The following is a 15218-nucleotide window of genomic DNA, read 5'->3' on the forward strand; positions in this document are numbered from 1 at the left end:
GTGCAGGAGGCAGCCGATCCACGATTCTCTCTCATCATGGAAGTTTCTCTCTCTCCCTTCCTCTCTGAAATCCATAAAAATATATATTTTTAAAAGGACAATGAAGCTCACATCTTTGTGAAATGAACGCCTATGTTAACCTTCTGAAGTTCAGGGTTATCGCAAATGCTGGTTGACGGCTTATCAAAGCCAGGAGCCAATATTAGCGGGAAAGCATCTCACGTTTTATGGGGCGAAATCTTTTCCTTTTAAAAATGTGTATTGTTTTCCGAGACAGGAAGGAAGAGGCAGAGAGAGAGAGAAACATCCACAATGAGAGAGAATCATGGACCGGCTGAACGCCCCCTACTGGGGATCGAGCCCGCAACCCGGGCCTGTGCCCTTGACCGGGAATCGAACCCGGGACCTCTTGGTTCCTAGGTCGATGCTAAACCACTGAGCCACCATATAGCCAGGCAATGAACTCCTTTTATAAAAAACAAAACAAACAAAACAACAGCTATTCATTTTAGTTATTTCTTTTCATTTTTATTGATTATTTGTTGTTGTTTTTGTTAATTATCACTCAAGGATTTTTTTTTTTTTTTTACTTCTTTCCCCCCCCCCCCCCCCCGAATTAATCCTAAGTGTCTGGTGTTGCTCTTTAATGAATGAGCTATTGCCTTGAACCTTACTCCTTGCCTTTAGTGACCCCTACTGGGCGAGATGAATTTGTGTCCAGCAAAACTCCCTAAGGAGCTTGCTGGAAGCTTCCAGAACCTTCCAGAACTTTCCGGAAGCTTCCGGAAGCTTCCAGAAACCCTCTGCGTAGCCGGCTGCACACTGCTTTTGCCTGGTAAGGTGTTTGCTTCTTAGGGTTCATGAATCGCTGTAAAATGTATCGACATACAGGCCAAGGTCCACACCCCTTCCTCTTCTTTTTTTTTTTATCATAAAGAAGCCACGTGACTTGAGATATTCATATTCATTGCGTGTAACATTATTAAATTTAAAATCGTTTTTCTTGAAATATTCATGCTCATTGCATGTAACATTATTACATTTAAAATCGTTTTTCTTGAAATATTAATGCTCGTTGCATGTAACATTATTAAATTTAAAATCGTTTTTCTTGAAATATTAATGCTCATTGCATGTAACATTATTATATTTAAAATAGTCTTTTTAAAATATTTATTTTTTTTGTATGTAAAATTCTTTTTAAATAAAAACATATATATATATATATATATATGCAGCTCTAGCCGGCTTGGCTCAGTGGATAGAGCATCAGCCTGCAGACTGAAGGGTCCTGGGTTCGATTCGGGCCAAGGGCACATGCCTCAGTTGCAGGCTCCTCCCCAGCCCAGGGTTGGATGGGGTGCGTGCAGAAGGCAGCCCATTGATGTGTCCCTCTCACATCGATGTTTCTCTCTGTCTTGCCCCCTCTCTCTCCCTCTCTCTCTAAAAATCATCGGGAAAATATCCTCGGGCAAAGATTAACAACAATAACAAAAATGAAATGAGGCCCAGTCGTCGCTGTTCTTACCTCCACCGTCGGGGTAGCCAGGCTGTGGCCGAGGGGGCGGTGGCTTGGGTCTTGGGTAGATATCTGTGGGCAGACGCAAAGGGGAATTTCGGAAGCTAAGGACTCCCTCCAATGATGAGCCAATCACACAAAATACAGATGCCCGGGTTGCGGGCTCGATCCCCAGCAGGGGGCGTGCAGGAGGCAGCCGATGCATGATTCTCTCTCATCATGGATGTTTCTCTCTCTCTGTCTCCCTCCCTCTCTGAAATCAAGAAAAATATCCTACATAACAAAAGCCTAATATGCTAAGTGTCCGGTCGTCTGGTCGGCCATTCAACCAATCAAAGCGTAATATGCTGATGATATGCTAAGGCGGCTCGACCAATTGTTATGACGTGAACTGACCACCAGGGGGCAGACCGTCGATCAGTCGCTATGGCGTGCACTGACCACCAGGGGGCAGTCGACCAGTCGCTATGGCGTGCACTGACCACCAGGGGGCAGACGCTCCAACCGCTAGGTGAGCTTGCTGCTGGGGTCCGGCCGATCGGGATTGAGACGGGCCGGACACTTCCTGGAGCCCTCCCACGTCCCTCCCCGGCCCCGATCATGCACCAGCGGGGTCCCTCGGCCTGGCCTGCGCCCTCTCGCCATCTGGGACCCCTTGGGGGATGTCGGAGAGCCGGTTTCAGCCCGATCCTGCCGGCCAGGCTGAGGGACCCCACTGGTGCACGAATTCATGCACCGGGCCTCTAGTAAAAAATATATTTCTTAAAAAAGAGAAGAAAAAGAAAGGAATGAAGGAGGGAATGAGGGTTCTTACTTCCACTGGTATCAGGATTTCCAGGCTGCGGGGGATACGGGGGTTGCGGCTTTGGGTAGATGTCTGCAGAGAAAAAGGCACCAGGTTTTAAGAAGAGGAAAGAAAATATCTCCTTTTCTTAGAAGCAGCCTGGAAAATAATGACATCACTGTCACCCGGCCGGTGTGGCTCAGCAGTTGGGCGTCGACCTAGGAACCAGGAGGTCAGGGTTCGATTCCCGGTCAAGGGCACAGGCCCGGGTGGCCGGCTCGCTCCCCAGTGGGGGGCGTGCAGGAGGCGGCCGATCCATGATTTCTCTCTCCTCATGGATGTTTTTCTCTCTCTCTCTCCCTCTCCCTTCCTCTCTGAAATCAATAAAAAATATATTTTTTAAAAATAGCCGAAACCGGTTTGGCTCAGTGGATAGAGCGTCGGCCTGCGGACTGAAGGGTCCCAGGTTCGATTCCGGTCAAGGGCATGTACCAGGGTTGCGGGCACATCCCCAGTGGGAGATGTGCAGGAGGCAGCTGATCGATGTTTCTCTCTCATCGATGTTTCTAACTCTCTATCCCTCTCCCTTCTTCTCTGTAAAAAATCAATAAAATATATTTTTTAAAAAAATAAAAATAAAATAAAATTTTCTGGCAGGAATGCCTATTCCGGGCATTTTATATAAGTGGAATTCTCCAGTTTTTGTGTCTCTGTGTCTGGCTTATGTCCCTTGAGCATCATGTGCACGGTAGCCAGTCAGAGCCTCACTCCTGTTCATGGCTGCGTAATATTCCACTGCGTGGATGGACCCCCATTCATTTACCCATCAGCCCATGGACGGACACTGAAATTGTCCCCACTTTTCGGCTCTTGTCACACTGCTATGCGCACATCCGTACACAGTTTTGTCGGAATCCCTGTGTTTTCAGGGATATATATATATATATATATATATATATATATTCACATACTGAGTGGCCAGATTATTATGACCACCTGAGGTTTTGAGGTTTGTAGGCAAATTAGCCATAATTTCGCGCTCAAGTTGCTAGAAGGCCCGACCATTATAAATAGGGAAAGAGGTTGTCTACCACGACAGGAGAAGTGAAAATTTTTTCTGAAGATATGGGTAAACAATGCGATTTAATAGCATTTGAACATGGGATATGTATATAGTATATATATATATATATATATATATATGGTGTCCCAAAATTCACGCAAGAAGTAATTTTGATAGAAAACACAGGTTTATCATTAAAAACTGTAAATTTCTGATTGATTCATAAAGGACACAGTCTAGGGTTTATGTGTGCAATAGCACGTTGGGCCCATGGCCTCCCCGGCTTTGCTGGCACAGACGCAAAGCCGCGGTCTTCATTGGTCTTCCCTATCCCTGCTCCTGGGCCATCATTGGTCCTTGGTGATGCTGATCGAATCGAAGGGATTGACATCCAAGGGCAACAGATATTAGAATCTGATTCAATAAACCGAGTCCAATCAGGCTTTTATTTTGTTGTTGTTATGCTCACGCCAAATTCAAATCTTGCGTGAATTTTGGGACACCCTTTACTATATATATATATATATATATATATATATATATATATATATATATATATATATATATATATATACATCTTGGCATAAAATTGCTATATCATGGGGTTACTCTATGTCGCCATTATTTTTTCTAAAGAACTATTCTAGGTTATTTCTCACGTCGGCTGTCCCATCGGACATCCCCACCAGTAAGGCACCAGGGCTCAGACGTGTCCACATCTCCACTAACACGTGTTGTCATCCATGCAGGGGAATAGTACGCAGCCATGAACAGGAGAGCGGATACCACAGGGCGTGAGCGCCCCCCTCCACCCTCACCCCCAGGAAGAGATCGGTGAAGTTTCTCTGTGATTCCAATGACATCTCCCCAATGACTAAGGTTTTCTTGTCACGTCTGATATCTGGCCATCAATCACTTATATCTTTTTTCACACACACGCACACTCCTATGTAATAAAAGTCTAATATGCTGAGTGTCCAGTTTGCGATTCGACCAATCAAAGCGTAATATGCTAATGATATGCTAAGGCCGCTCAATTGCTCGCTATGACGTGCACTGACCACCAGGGGGCAGACTGTCAACCCCTTGCTATGACGTGCACTGACCACCAGGGGGCAGACTGTCAACCCCTTGCTATGACGTGCACTGACCACCAGGGGGCAGACTGTCAACCAATCGCTATGACAGGCACTGACCACCAGGGGGCAGACGCTCTGACCATTCGCTATGACATGCACTGACCACCAGGGGGCAGACTGTCAACCAGTCGCTATGACGTGCACTGACCACCAGGGGGCAGACAGTCGACCAGTCGCTATGACGTGCACTGACCACCAGGGGGCAGACAGTCGAAGGGTCGACCAGTCGCTATGAGGTGCACTGACCACCAGGGGGCAGTCGACCAGTCGCTATGACGTGCACTGACCACCAGGGGGCAGACAGTCGACCAGTCGCTGTGACGTGCACTGACCACCAGGGGGCAGACAGTCGACCAGTCGCTGTGACGTGCACTGACCACCAGGGGGCAGACACTCCGACCGGTAGCACACACACCACAGCCTATAGATACCCGCCCACACATGGCTCAGGTAAGCCCAGCCAGGTCACCACTCACCTGAGCCCGGCTTCTTGGTGGGGTCTGTAAATAAGAGACAGAACACACACTCAATCAGCATGAAGGAAAGAAGTGCGAGTAGCATTTTTAAAAGGATGATGGGACACAGGAGGTCCCGGGTTCGATTCCCGGTGAAGGGCACAGGCCCGGGTTGTGGGCTCCATCCCCAGTAAGGGGCGTGCAGGAGGCGGCCGATGCATGATTCTCTCTCATCATGGATCTGTCTCTCTCTCTCTCTCTCTCTCTCTCTCTCTCTCTCTCTCTCTGTCCACCCCCTTCCTCTCTCCCTTCCATTATCTCTAAGAAAAAGAAAAAAGAAAAATTCAGCCCTGGCCAGTTTGGCTCAGTGGATAGAGCATCAGCCTGCGGACGGAAGCGTTGCGGGTTCGAATCCAGCCAAAGGCATGGACCGCTGTTGGAGGCTTGAGGCAGGAGGCGACCAATAGATGTGTTTCTCTCACATTGACCTCTCTCTCTCGTCCGCCCCCCCCCCCCGCCCTTCCACTCTCTCTAAAAATCAGTTTTGTAAACATCATCAGGTGAAGATTAAAAAATTTTTTATTAAAATAATTTTTATTAGAATAATTGATTAAAATGTTTTTTGATTAAAAGAACATTTTTGATTAAAACGCTTTCGATTAAAACTTTTCATTAAACAATAAAGAAAAAGATATAGATTCCTTGGACCTCAGAATCAAATTAAAAAAATAAAAAGAAAGAAATTGTGATTTCATATTCGGTACAGGGATGGCCCCTGAGAACCAAGGAAAATTCAGCGACATTTAAAACTAAGGCTGTTTGGCTCAGTGGATAGCACGTCAGCCTGTGGACTGAAGGGTCCCGGGTTCGATTCCCGGTCAAGGGCACATGCCCGGGGTTGCGGGCTCCATCCCCAGTAGGGGGCGTGCAGGAGGCAGCCGGTCCATGATTCTCTGTCCTCATAGATGTTTCTCTCTCCCCGTTCCTCTCTAAAATCCATAAAAATATATTTTAAAAAATAAATCTAACATGAAAAGATGGAAATTTTCCATTAAAAAAAAATAGCAAAAACCAGCAGCGAGAACCCAGGATACAGCCCTGAGCAGCTCAGACACACGGAGACAGGAGGCTGAGTGAACCCCACATTCAAGATGTCCCTTGGCCAAGACCTGCTCACAGGCGTCTCCAGTCTCGTGGGAAACACACCCCATTCTTAACCCTCCCCCCAACCCCCCCCAATATTGGGGCACCTACCTGGGTCGAGAGCGTCAGCCAAGTCAAAGTCACCTTGTCCTGTGGGGGCAACACACAGGGCGTAAGTCACCCCGAGATGCAATAGCCATGGTCCCTGATTCCTCGTCCAGAACCCCGAGATCCCCCACCCAGCAAAGGGCAACCCCCCCCACACACACACACACACACAGCCCGGCCGGTGTGGCTCAGTGGTTGAGCATCGACCTATGAACCAGGAGGTCACCGGTTCGATCCCCAGCAGGGGGCGCGCAGGAGGCAGCCGATCCATGATTCTCTCTCTCATCATGAATGTTTCTCTCCCCATCTCCCTTCCTCTCTCTAAAATCAATAAAAATATAAATGCATTTTTTAAGTGAATAGACCATGTGGCTCAGTGGATAGACCATCGGCCTGTAGACTGAAGGGTCCCGGGTTCGATTCTGGCCCAGGGCACATGCATTCCCGGCGACGCGGGATCCCCTCACGGATCCAGCCTCAGTTTGCAGAATGCGCCCTCTCCGAGCTTTGCAAACCGCCCACCAAAGACGGAGATGCGTGCGTTGATGGCGATGGGGGTGGGTGGCCGGGGGCGTGGGGATCCCCTCACATCCAGCCTCAGTTTGCACGGGGTTCCCATCTCGCCTTTGCGCAGCGCCCTCCTGACCCCGCGTCCAGCTGCCCCCTTGGTCTCGGAAGCGCTTGCGAGGCCAAATCCAGAGGGTCTAGGGCGCAATCGCCATCGCTCCAAAAAGGTGCGTAAACCGGTGCCAAACCGCGTCCTGCGCGCTGTGTGCCGGCCTCTCCCAGGTCCCAGGTCCTCCCAGGCCTCCGTATGGCGGGTCCCTCCCTACCCCCATCCCACCCTACCCCACCCCACCCCACCCCAGGCCTGTCCGAAGTGCCTTTGCGCAACGCGCTGAGAGGCCCCGGGCGGGTTGTCCCCAGAGCGCGCACACGGGGCCACTTCCGGAGAGGGCGGTCCGTGCGTCCTTGGCGACCTGAGCTCCCCTAACAGCCAGGCCTCAGTTTGCAGAATGCGCCCCTCTCGCCTTGGCGCGCTCCCTCCGTGTCCCCCTTCCAGCCGCCTCCTTGGGCCTCGCAGGTGCTGGGGTTGCTAAGGAAGCAACGGCCGCGGTGTGTGGGTGTCAGGGTTACGCACCACGGAGGGTGGTGTGACCATGACGCACGCGCATGGGGCGCGGGAGGAGGGGGGTTGGGGTTCCAACCACCTCGCTGCCTGCAAAACCCAGGCGTCTCCAGCCAGTTGCACGCACCAGGCATGAGGCCCGTGTCCGCTCCTGCAGGCGGGCAGGGTGGCCATGGGCACCACCCTCCAACCCCGGGGGCTCCCCAACTTTGCAGCCACGCCTTTGCAGGCTCCCCCACCTGGGACAGGGGTCCCTGGGTCAGGGAGATCCCCCGAGTCACTCACAGTGATTCTTGGGGCTCCATGTGTTGGGGTGAGAAGGGGAATTAGGAGGCAAAACTGTCCTTACGCACATTTTTTCCACTCAGAGCAAAAGTGAGCTGGAAAGTCTCTCTCTCTCTCTCTCTCTCTCTCTCTCTCTCTCTCTCTCTCCCTCTGTTTTTACAAACTTGGTGTCTTTTAAAAATATTTTTTTATTGATTTCAGAGAGGAAGGGAGAGAGAGAGAGAAACATCCACGAAGAAAGAGAATCATGGACCGGCTGCCTCCTGCACGCCCCCTACTGGGAATGGAGCCTGCAACCCAGGTACGTGCCCTTGACCGGGAATCGAACCTGGGTCCCTTCAGGCCACAGGCTGACGCTCTAGCCACTGAGCCACACTGGCTAGGACTTGACTCACCAGCTGTTTCTCATTTGCATTTTTTTCTTTCTTTCTTTCTTTTTTTTTGCTTAGCTTGCTCTGCGGTTTAATGAAACCCACAAGTCCTGTTTCCGCAGGAAATAGTCTGTTCTGGTCTTTGGGGGGGGGGGAGGGGGGCGCGGGGTTAGAGGAGGGAGTTAGACAGACAAGATCAGGGCAAAGCCTTGGCTGGTGTGGCTCAATGGCTAGAGCGTCGACCTAGGAATCAGGAAGTCCTGGGTTCGATTGCCGGTCAAGGGCACATGCCCGGGTTGTGGGCTCCATCCCCAGTAGGGGGCGTGCAGGAGGCGGCCGATGCATGATTCTCTCTCATCATTGGATGTTTCTCTCTCTCTCTCCCTCTCTGAAATAAATGCATACATATATTTATATTTTTGAATATATTTTTATTGATTTCAGAGAGGAAGGGAGAAGGAGAGAGAGAGATAGAAACATCCATGATGAGTGAGAATCATGGATCGGCTGCCTCTTGCACGCCCCCTACTGGGGATGGAGCCCACAACCCGGGCATGTGCCCTTGACCGGGAATCGAACCCGGGACCCTTCAACCCTTCAGTCCGCAGGCCGACGCGCTATTCATTGAGCCAAACCAGCCAGGGCTAAAATATATATATATTTTTTTTAAAAAAAATAAAACTGGACATCTGTTTCTCATTTGCTTTTTTTTCTTTGCTTTTTTTTTTTTCCTTTGCTTAGCTAACTCCACAGTTTAATCAAAACCACAGTTTCCAGGTCCAGAAATGCCTGAGAAGGAAGCACCCTCAAATGTTTTGGGATGGCAGTGCTGGCCTTATGGGGGGGGCCGTTACATAGACAAGAGCAGAGCAAAGCTCTAGCCGGTGTGGCTCAGTGGTTAGAGCGTCGGCCTGCAGACTGAAGGGTCCCGGGTTCGATTCCCGGTCAAGGCCACAGGCCCGGGTTGCGGGCTCGATCCCCAGTAGGGGGCGTGCAGGAGGCAGCCGACCTATGATTCTCTCTCATCATAGATGTTTCTCTTCCTCTCTCCCTCTCCCTTCCTCTGTGAAATCAATAAAAATCTATCCTATATCACAAAAGGCTAATGTGCAAATCGAACAAATGGTGGAATGACCTGTCGCTATGATGCGCCCTGACCACCAGGGGGCAGACGCTCAATGCAGGAGCTGCCCCCTGGTGGTCAGTGCGCTCCCACAGGGAGAGCGCCGCTCAGCCAGAAGCTGGGCTCACGGGGAGCGGGCCTAAGCCATCCGTCGGACATCCCCCGAGGGCTCCCGGATTGTGAGAGGGCACAGGCCGGGCTCAGAGACCTCCCCCTGAGTGCACGAATTTCATGCACCGAGCCTCTAGCTTGAAATAATAATATCGCCCAAGGCGGACGCTGTGCATGACAGTAGCTGCTGCCCCCAGAACAGACCACAGAAACCAGAGCAAGGTCCCTGGCAGCTTCCAGGAACCACTGAATTCTTGACTCTGCATCTACAGGACCAAGTTAGCCCCAGGCAAACTCTGAGAAAGTCGGAGGTGGCGGAGGCAGGGAGGAGAAAGGAAAGAAAAACACCGCAACTATCTCAAGCCCTGGCCGCAGTTAGACCTGTTACCAACAGAGTGTACACACCACGGAATTTAATTCTTGTTGACTGCTTCTGCCTGGGGCACACCACCCACTCGCGGACACAGGCAGGGTCTTATAATTTATTAGAGGCCCGGTGCATGAAATTCGTGCACGGGTGGGGTCCCTAGGCCTGGCCAGCGAGCAGGGGCGATAAGGTTCCCCACCTCCCTGCCTCTCCCCATCGTCCTTCCCTCGCCTCCCGTGTCCGCCGCCACCCCCGGTCCCCCGGATCCCTGTCCCAGCTCAGGGCCCGGCCCCAATCGGGGCCTGCCATCGAGGGGGAGAGACCAGGAGGTTGGCAATCGGGGCCTGCGGGCTGGGGGGAGGGACCGCGGGAGGTTGGCCGGCTGGAGGAGGTTGGCTGTGGGAGCATACTGACCACCAGGGGGCAGCTCCTGCATTGAGAGTCTGCCCCCTGGTGGTCAGTGCACGTCATAGCGACCGGTCGTTCCTGTGGTTCTGGACTAACAGTCGCTTAGGCTTTTATATAGAGAGATTTCATTTAGAACAGCTGTCCCTTTAAGACAATTGTCTTTTGTTTTCCTCTTCCTGTTCTTCTTGTTGTTGTTCTTGTTGTTGTTCTTGTTGTTGTTCTTGTTCTTGTTTTTTTCTTGTTGTTGTTCTTCTTGTTCTTGTTGTTGTTGTTCTTGTTGTTGTTCTTGTTGTTGTTGTTCTTGTTGTTCTTGTTGTTGTTCTTGTTCTTGTTTTTTTCTTGTTGTTGTTCTTGTTCTTGTTGTTCTTGTTGTTGTTGTTGTTCTTCTTGTTGTTCTTGTTCATGTTCTTCTTCTTCTTCTTCTTCTTCATGTTCCCGAGGAGATTTACTCAGAAAGACCAAAGCCCATGTCATCATGATTTCTTTCTATTTAAAAAAATTTTTTTATCTTATTTTAGAGGGGACATAGGGAGGGGAGAGGAAGAAACATAGATTTGTTGGCCCACTCATCGGTGCTCTAAGCAACTCAGCTACCCTGCCAGGGCAGAACTTATACAAAGGCAGTGTCATGGTTTCTTGCCGGGGTCCAACCCCAGCAGGTTCAGGGGTCCCCAAAGGTGTGGACGGAGTCGGCGAAGAAGGAAGGACACGGAGACAGCGTTCAGTTGATCAGCAGCCTAGCCAGGATCTCCAACCAAGTTCTGGTCTGGATCTCCAGAGAGGTTCTGCTTCAGATCTCCAGCCAGGTTCAGTCACCAGGTTCTAGTCAGGTTCTCTTGCCATGTTGTGTAGTCAGGTTCAGTCCAGGATCTATTGCCATGTTCTCTCCAGCGAAGTTCTTCTGTCTCCAGGCTCCATGTAGGTTCTGTCTTCTGAATTCTGTGTTCTAAGTTCTGAGTTCTGTCTCTGTCTCTAGATTCTGAGTTCTGTCTCTTGCTGTCTTGTTACATCTGTATTTATACCAGTTGATTCAATCCTATCAATGTCTATTACAAAGGTTAGGGTGTTTCTTATCTCCATTCCAGGGAGTAAAGATTATGTAGCTTAAGCATGATTGTTCGTAGTTAAAGTGATTAATTACCCGCCTGGCACTTAGTTGAGGGGTTTTATTCCCTCCCTAACTTCAGGGGAAAATCCCTACCTGGGGAAACAACCTTTCTCGGAGAGGTGACCTTGGTTAGAACACAGGGCCAAGAAGGTGAGCAAACATATTAAGAACCGTATGCCATATATGCCAGGTCCCTTGAAACAGCAAGGATGGACTGGCTCCCGGCAGTTTCTTTTATTTATATATATATGTTTGTGTGTGTGTGTATATATATATATATATATATATATATATATACACACACACACACATACATACATACACATACATACAGTGGTGCCTTGACTTACAAGTGTCCTGACTAATGAGTTTTTTGAGATACCAGCTGTCTTTTGGCAGATTTTTTGCATTGAGTTGATAGAGTAATTTGAGTTAATGAGCTCCTTAATGAGCTCGGTCACAGAACGAATTAAACTCATAAGTCAAGGCCCCACTGTATGTATATATATATATATATATATATATATATATATATATATATATATATATATATATATATATATTGATTTCAGAGAGAGGAAGGGAGGGAGAGAGAGAGAGAGAGAGAGAGAGAGAGAGAGAGAGAGAGAGAGAATATCAATGATGAGAGAGAATCATGGACAGGCTGCCTCCTGCACGCCCCCTACTGGGGATCGAGCCCACAACCCAGGCACGTGCCCTTGACCAGGAATCAAACCCGAGACCCTTAGGTCAACAAGCTGACGCTCTATCCACTGAGCAAAACCGGCTAGGGCTTTTGTTTTGGGGGTTTTTACAAATATATTTTTATTGATTTCAGAGAGGAAGGGAGAGGGAGAGAGAGATAGAAACATCCATGATGAGAGAGAATCATGGATCGGCTGCCTCCTGCACGCCCCCTTCTGGGGATCGAGCCCACAACCCGGGCATGTGCCCTGACCAGGAATTGAACCTGGGACCTCCTGGTTCATAGGTTGACACTCAACCACTGAGCCATGCTGGCCGGATAAAAGATATTTTGGAAGAAAAAAAAAAGAAAAGAAAGAAGTTGCTCAACCTTCATGGAGTCACTGGTTGGACAGCCTGAGGGAACAGAACAGAAGCAGCCGCCCCACCCTGAGACTAAGATGGAAAAAAAAAAGGTGTGGCCCCCGTGTTTGAAGCCAGGCCACACCCCGGGTGCTGGCTGCACCCACAACCTGTCCCATGAGCCTCTACGCTTCTGCCTGGGCACCTCTTGGGCCCTTCAAGCCAGACGTGCAAGTCACCTGGAATCTAGGTGCCTGCAGATTCCAGCCGAGCAGGTGTGGCTGAGGGTGAGTATCTCTTTCCCCCGTTCCCAGGGGGTGAGGGTGCTGCTGGTCTTGCACCTCATTTTTTGTTTGTTTGTTTGTTTCAATATATATTTTATGGATCTCAGAGAGGAAGGGAGAGAGAGAGAAACATCAATGGTGAGAGAGAATCATGCATCGGCCGCCTCCTGCACGCCCCCCACTGGGGATGGAGCCCGCAACCCGGGCATGTGCCCTTGACCGGGAATCGAACCGTGACCTCCTGGTTCATAGGTCGATGCTCAACCACTGAGCCACACTGGCCAGGCTGGGACTTCACTTTGCAAGTCTATGGTGTGAACAGGACATGGTCCAGTTGACCCAACCCATCCCCAGGGGCCAGGAGATCCTCAACCACCCCCTCCCCGCCCCCCGCCTCGAATTTGGACTCCAGGTGGCAAGGTCAAATCCTGCCTGAGTGTCCAAATGTTGGACTTGCCAGCCCAAAACCATCTTATAAGTTCATTTGTGAAAATAAATTTTGCTTTCTAGATAGATAGGTAGACAGATGATACATAGATAGGGAGATAGATAGATAGATGGTAGATAGATAATATATAGATGATAGGATAGGTAGATAGATGATAGATAGATAGATAGATAGATAGATAGATAGATAGATAGATATAGATAATAGATAGATGATAGTACCCTATAGATAAATAATAGATAGATAGATAGATAGATAGATATAAATACATGAAAGATAGATGTATAAATGGGTAGATTGTAGATAAATAAATATGTAGCTGAGTAGATGATGGATAAATAGATAATGGCTGGATATATATAGATTAGATAGATAGATAGATAGATAGATGATTCATAAATGAGACAGATAATTAGAAGATCATATATAGGTGAGAGGGATGATAGAGTCTTATGCGAAAGCAGGCTTTTCTGAAGGATATAAAGGAATAGATGAAAGATATAGATAGATAAATAGATATATGATAGGTAGATGATGAATAGTTAGGTGATAGATGAATAGATAAGTAGGTGATGATGATAGACATAGATAGATGATAGATAGATAGATAGATAGATAGATAGATAGATAGATAGATAGATGATAGATAGATAGAGATGATAGATATAGATGATAGACAAGTAGGTATATAGGTAGATGATAGATGGGTAGATAGGTAGATGATGGATAGATAAAAGATAGATATAGATACATACATACATACATAGGGAGATAGATAATAGATGAATGGATATGTAGATGATAGATTGGTAAATAGTTGATGGATGGATAGATAGATGATAGATTAGATAGATAGATGCATAGATAGATAGATAGATAGATGACTGGTAGATCATATGTGATAGATAGATGATGGATGGATAGATAGATAGATAGATAGATAGATAGATAGATAGATAGATAATGAACAGCTAGATGATGGATAGCTAAACAGATAAATAAATAACAGATGGATAGATACATCATAGATGATAGATGACAGATGCATAGCTACATGATTGATAGAGGAGATGGATGACTGAAAGGTCATGCATCGATGATTGACAGATCACAGGGGAGACGGATGACGGAGTCTCTCGTGCTAAGGCCGGCGTTCGGAACCCCAGCACCAGTCACACTGGGGGGTGGATCATTCACTCCCTGGTTTGGGGGCCAGTCCTGTGCGTCAACGGACATTCAACACACCCACGACTTCCTCTTACTTGATGATAGCAGCTCCCCATCCCCAGCCATGACACCCACACCTAACTCCCACGTGTTCCCTGGGGGTCCCCGTCTTCCCCACCTTGGGAATGTCTACCTTCAACATCCCCACCTGAGGGGTGTCCCTTCTGGCCTGCACGTGTTGGGGGCTGTTCCATTGAGTGGAGATCCACACAGCAACCCCTACACGCCCCCTACCCCCTGGGGCACCCTGTGTCTGGAACCCAAGAGGCTCAGCTAATGGGTCAACCAGATGGCCGGACGCTCTCCTATCATCTCTCAGCATCTCCAATAATGGGGCTTCTACAAAGACGGGGTTCCCAGCTCGCCAGGGGCCCACCCACCTCCTGAATCCAGTTCTCCCGCCCACACCTGCGTCCATCAGGCCTTCAGCATCCTTGCCCTAAATAACTGGACGGCCTCAGCCCCATGGATGGGCCAGGCGACAACCAGCTGGTTCAATGACCCATTAGGGCGGCAAACTCCATACCCACCCACGGATTCCAGCCAAAGATGGTGGAGGGCTTACGAGGAAAGAAGGGGAATAGAGACCGGCTGGTGTGGCTCAGTGGTGGAGTGCTGACCTATGAGCCAGGAGGTCACGGTTCGATTCCCGGTCAAGGGCACAGGCCGGGGCTGCGGGCTCCATCCCCAGCAGGGGACGTGCTGGAGGCAGCTGATCCGTGATTCTCTCTCATCATGGATGTTTCTCTCTCTCTCTCCCTCTCCCTTCCTCTCTGAAACCAACTTTTAAAAACTAAAAAAATAAACAGAGGAAATGGCCTGCACGTCTCCTCACCCAGAGAGTAAATTGCTTCAATCACCCGACTCCGGGAGACGGAGAGCAGAAACCCAGTTAAGTGCCATCTGGGCGAACCACGCCCCAGGACAGATGCAGTGAACAGAATAAATCTCTTGTAGAAACATCAGCAGAAAGCTGGTGATTATTCTACGGAGATCCTCCCCTACACGACCAGTGCTGTTGTTTTGTTTGATTGATGGATCGATTGATTGATTGATTGATTTTACTAGAGGCCCAGTGCGTGAATTCGTGCACCTGTGG

The 15218-nt window shown here is 49.0% G+C and overlaps 1 protein-coding gene and 1 long non-coding RNA gene across 12 annotated transcripts in view; both read right to left on the reverse strand.

Annotated features, from left to right (window-relative positions):
• Nucleotides 1–15218, reverse strand: part of LOC132224887 (uncharacterized) — a 133035-nt gene that overhangs the window by 14202 nt on the left and 103615 nt on the right. The gene's annotated exons all lie outside the window — the stretch shown is intronic.
• The window catches only part of XG (Xg glycoprotein (Xg blood group)), a 33611-nt gene that overhangs the window by 12522 nt on the left and 5871 nt on the right, over nucleotides 1–15218 (reverse strand). For 8 of the 11 annotated variants that reach the window (XM_059680020.1, XM_059680024.1, XM_059680022.1 and 5 more), the window contains exons 2-5: nucleotides 6215–6253; nucleotides 4982–5005; nucleotides 2334–2396; nucleotides 1529–1591 (exon numbers count right to left, since the gene is read on the reverse strand). In XM_059680020.1, the coding sequence (XP_059536003.1) occupies nucleotides 1529–1591; nucleotides 2334–2396; nucleotides 4982–5005; nucleotides 6215–6253 (189 nt within the window). The remainder of the gene's footprint in view (nucleotides 1–1528; nucleotides 1592–2333; nucleotides 2397–4981; nucleotides 5006–6214; nucleotides 6254–15218) is intronic. The other 3 variants (XM_059680019.1, XM_059680015.1, XM_059680021.1) reach the window with 3 other exon arrangements.

Source organism: Myotis daubentonii, chromosome X, assembly GCF_963259705.1.
Source record: "Myotis daubentonii chromosome X, mMyoDau2.1, whole genome shotgun sequence".
NCBI classification, from domain to species: Eukaryota; Metazoa; Chordata; class Mammalia; order Chiroptera; family Vespertilionidae; genus Myotis; species Myotis daubentonii.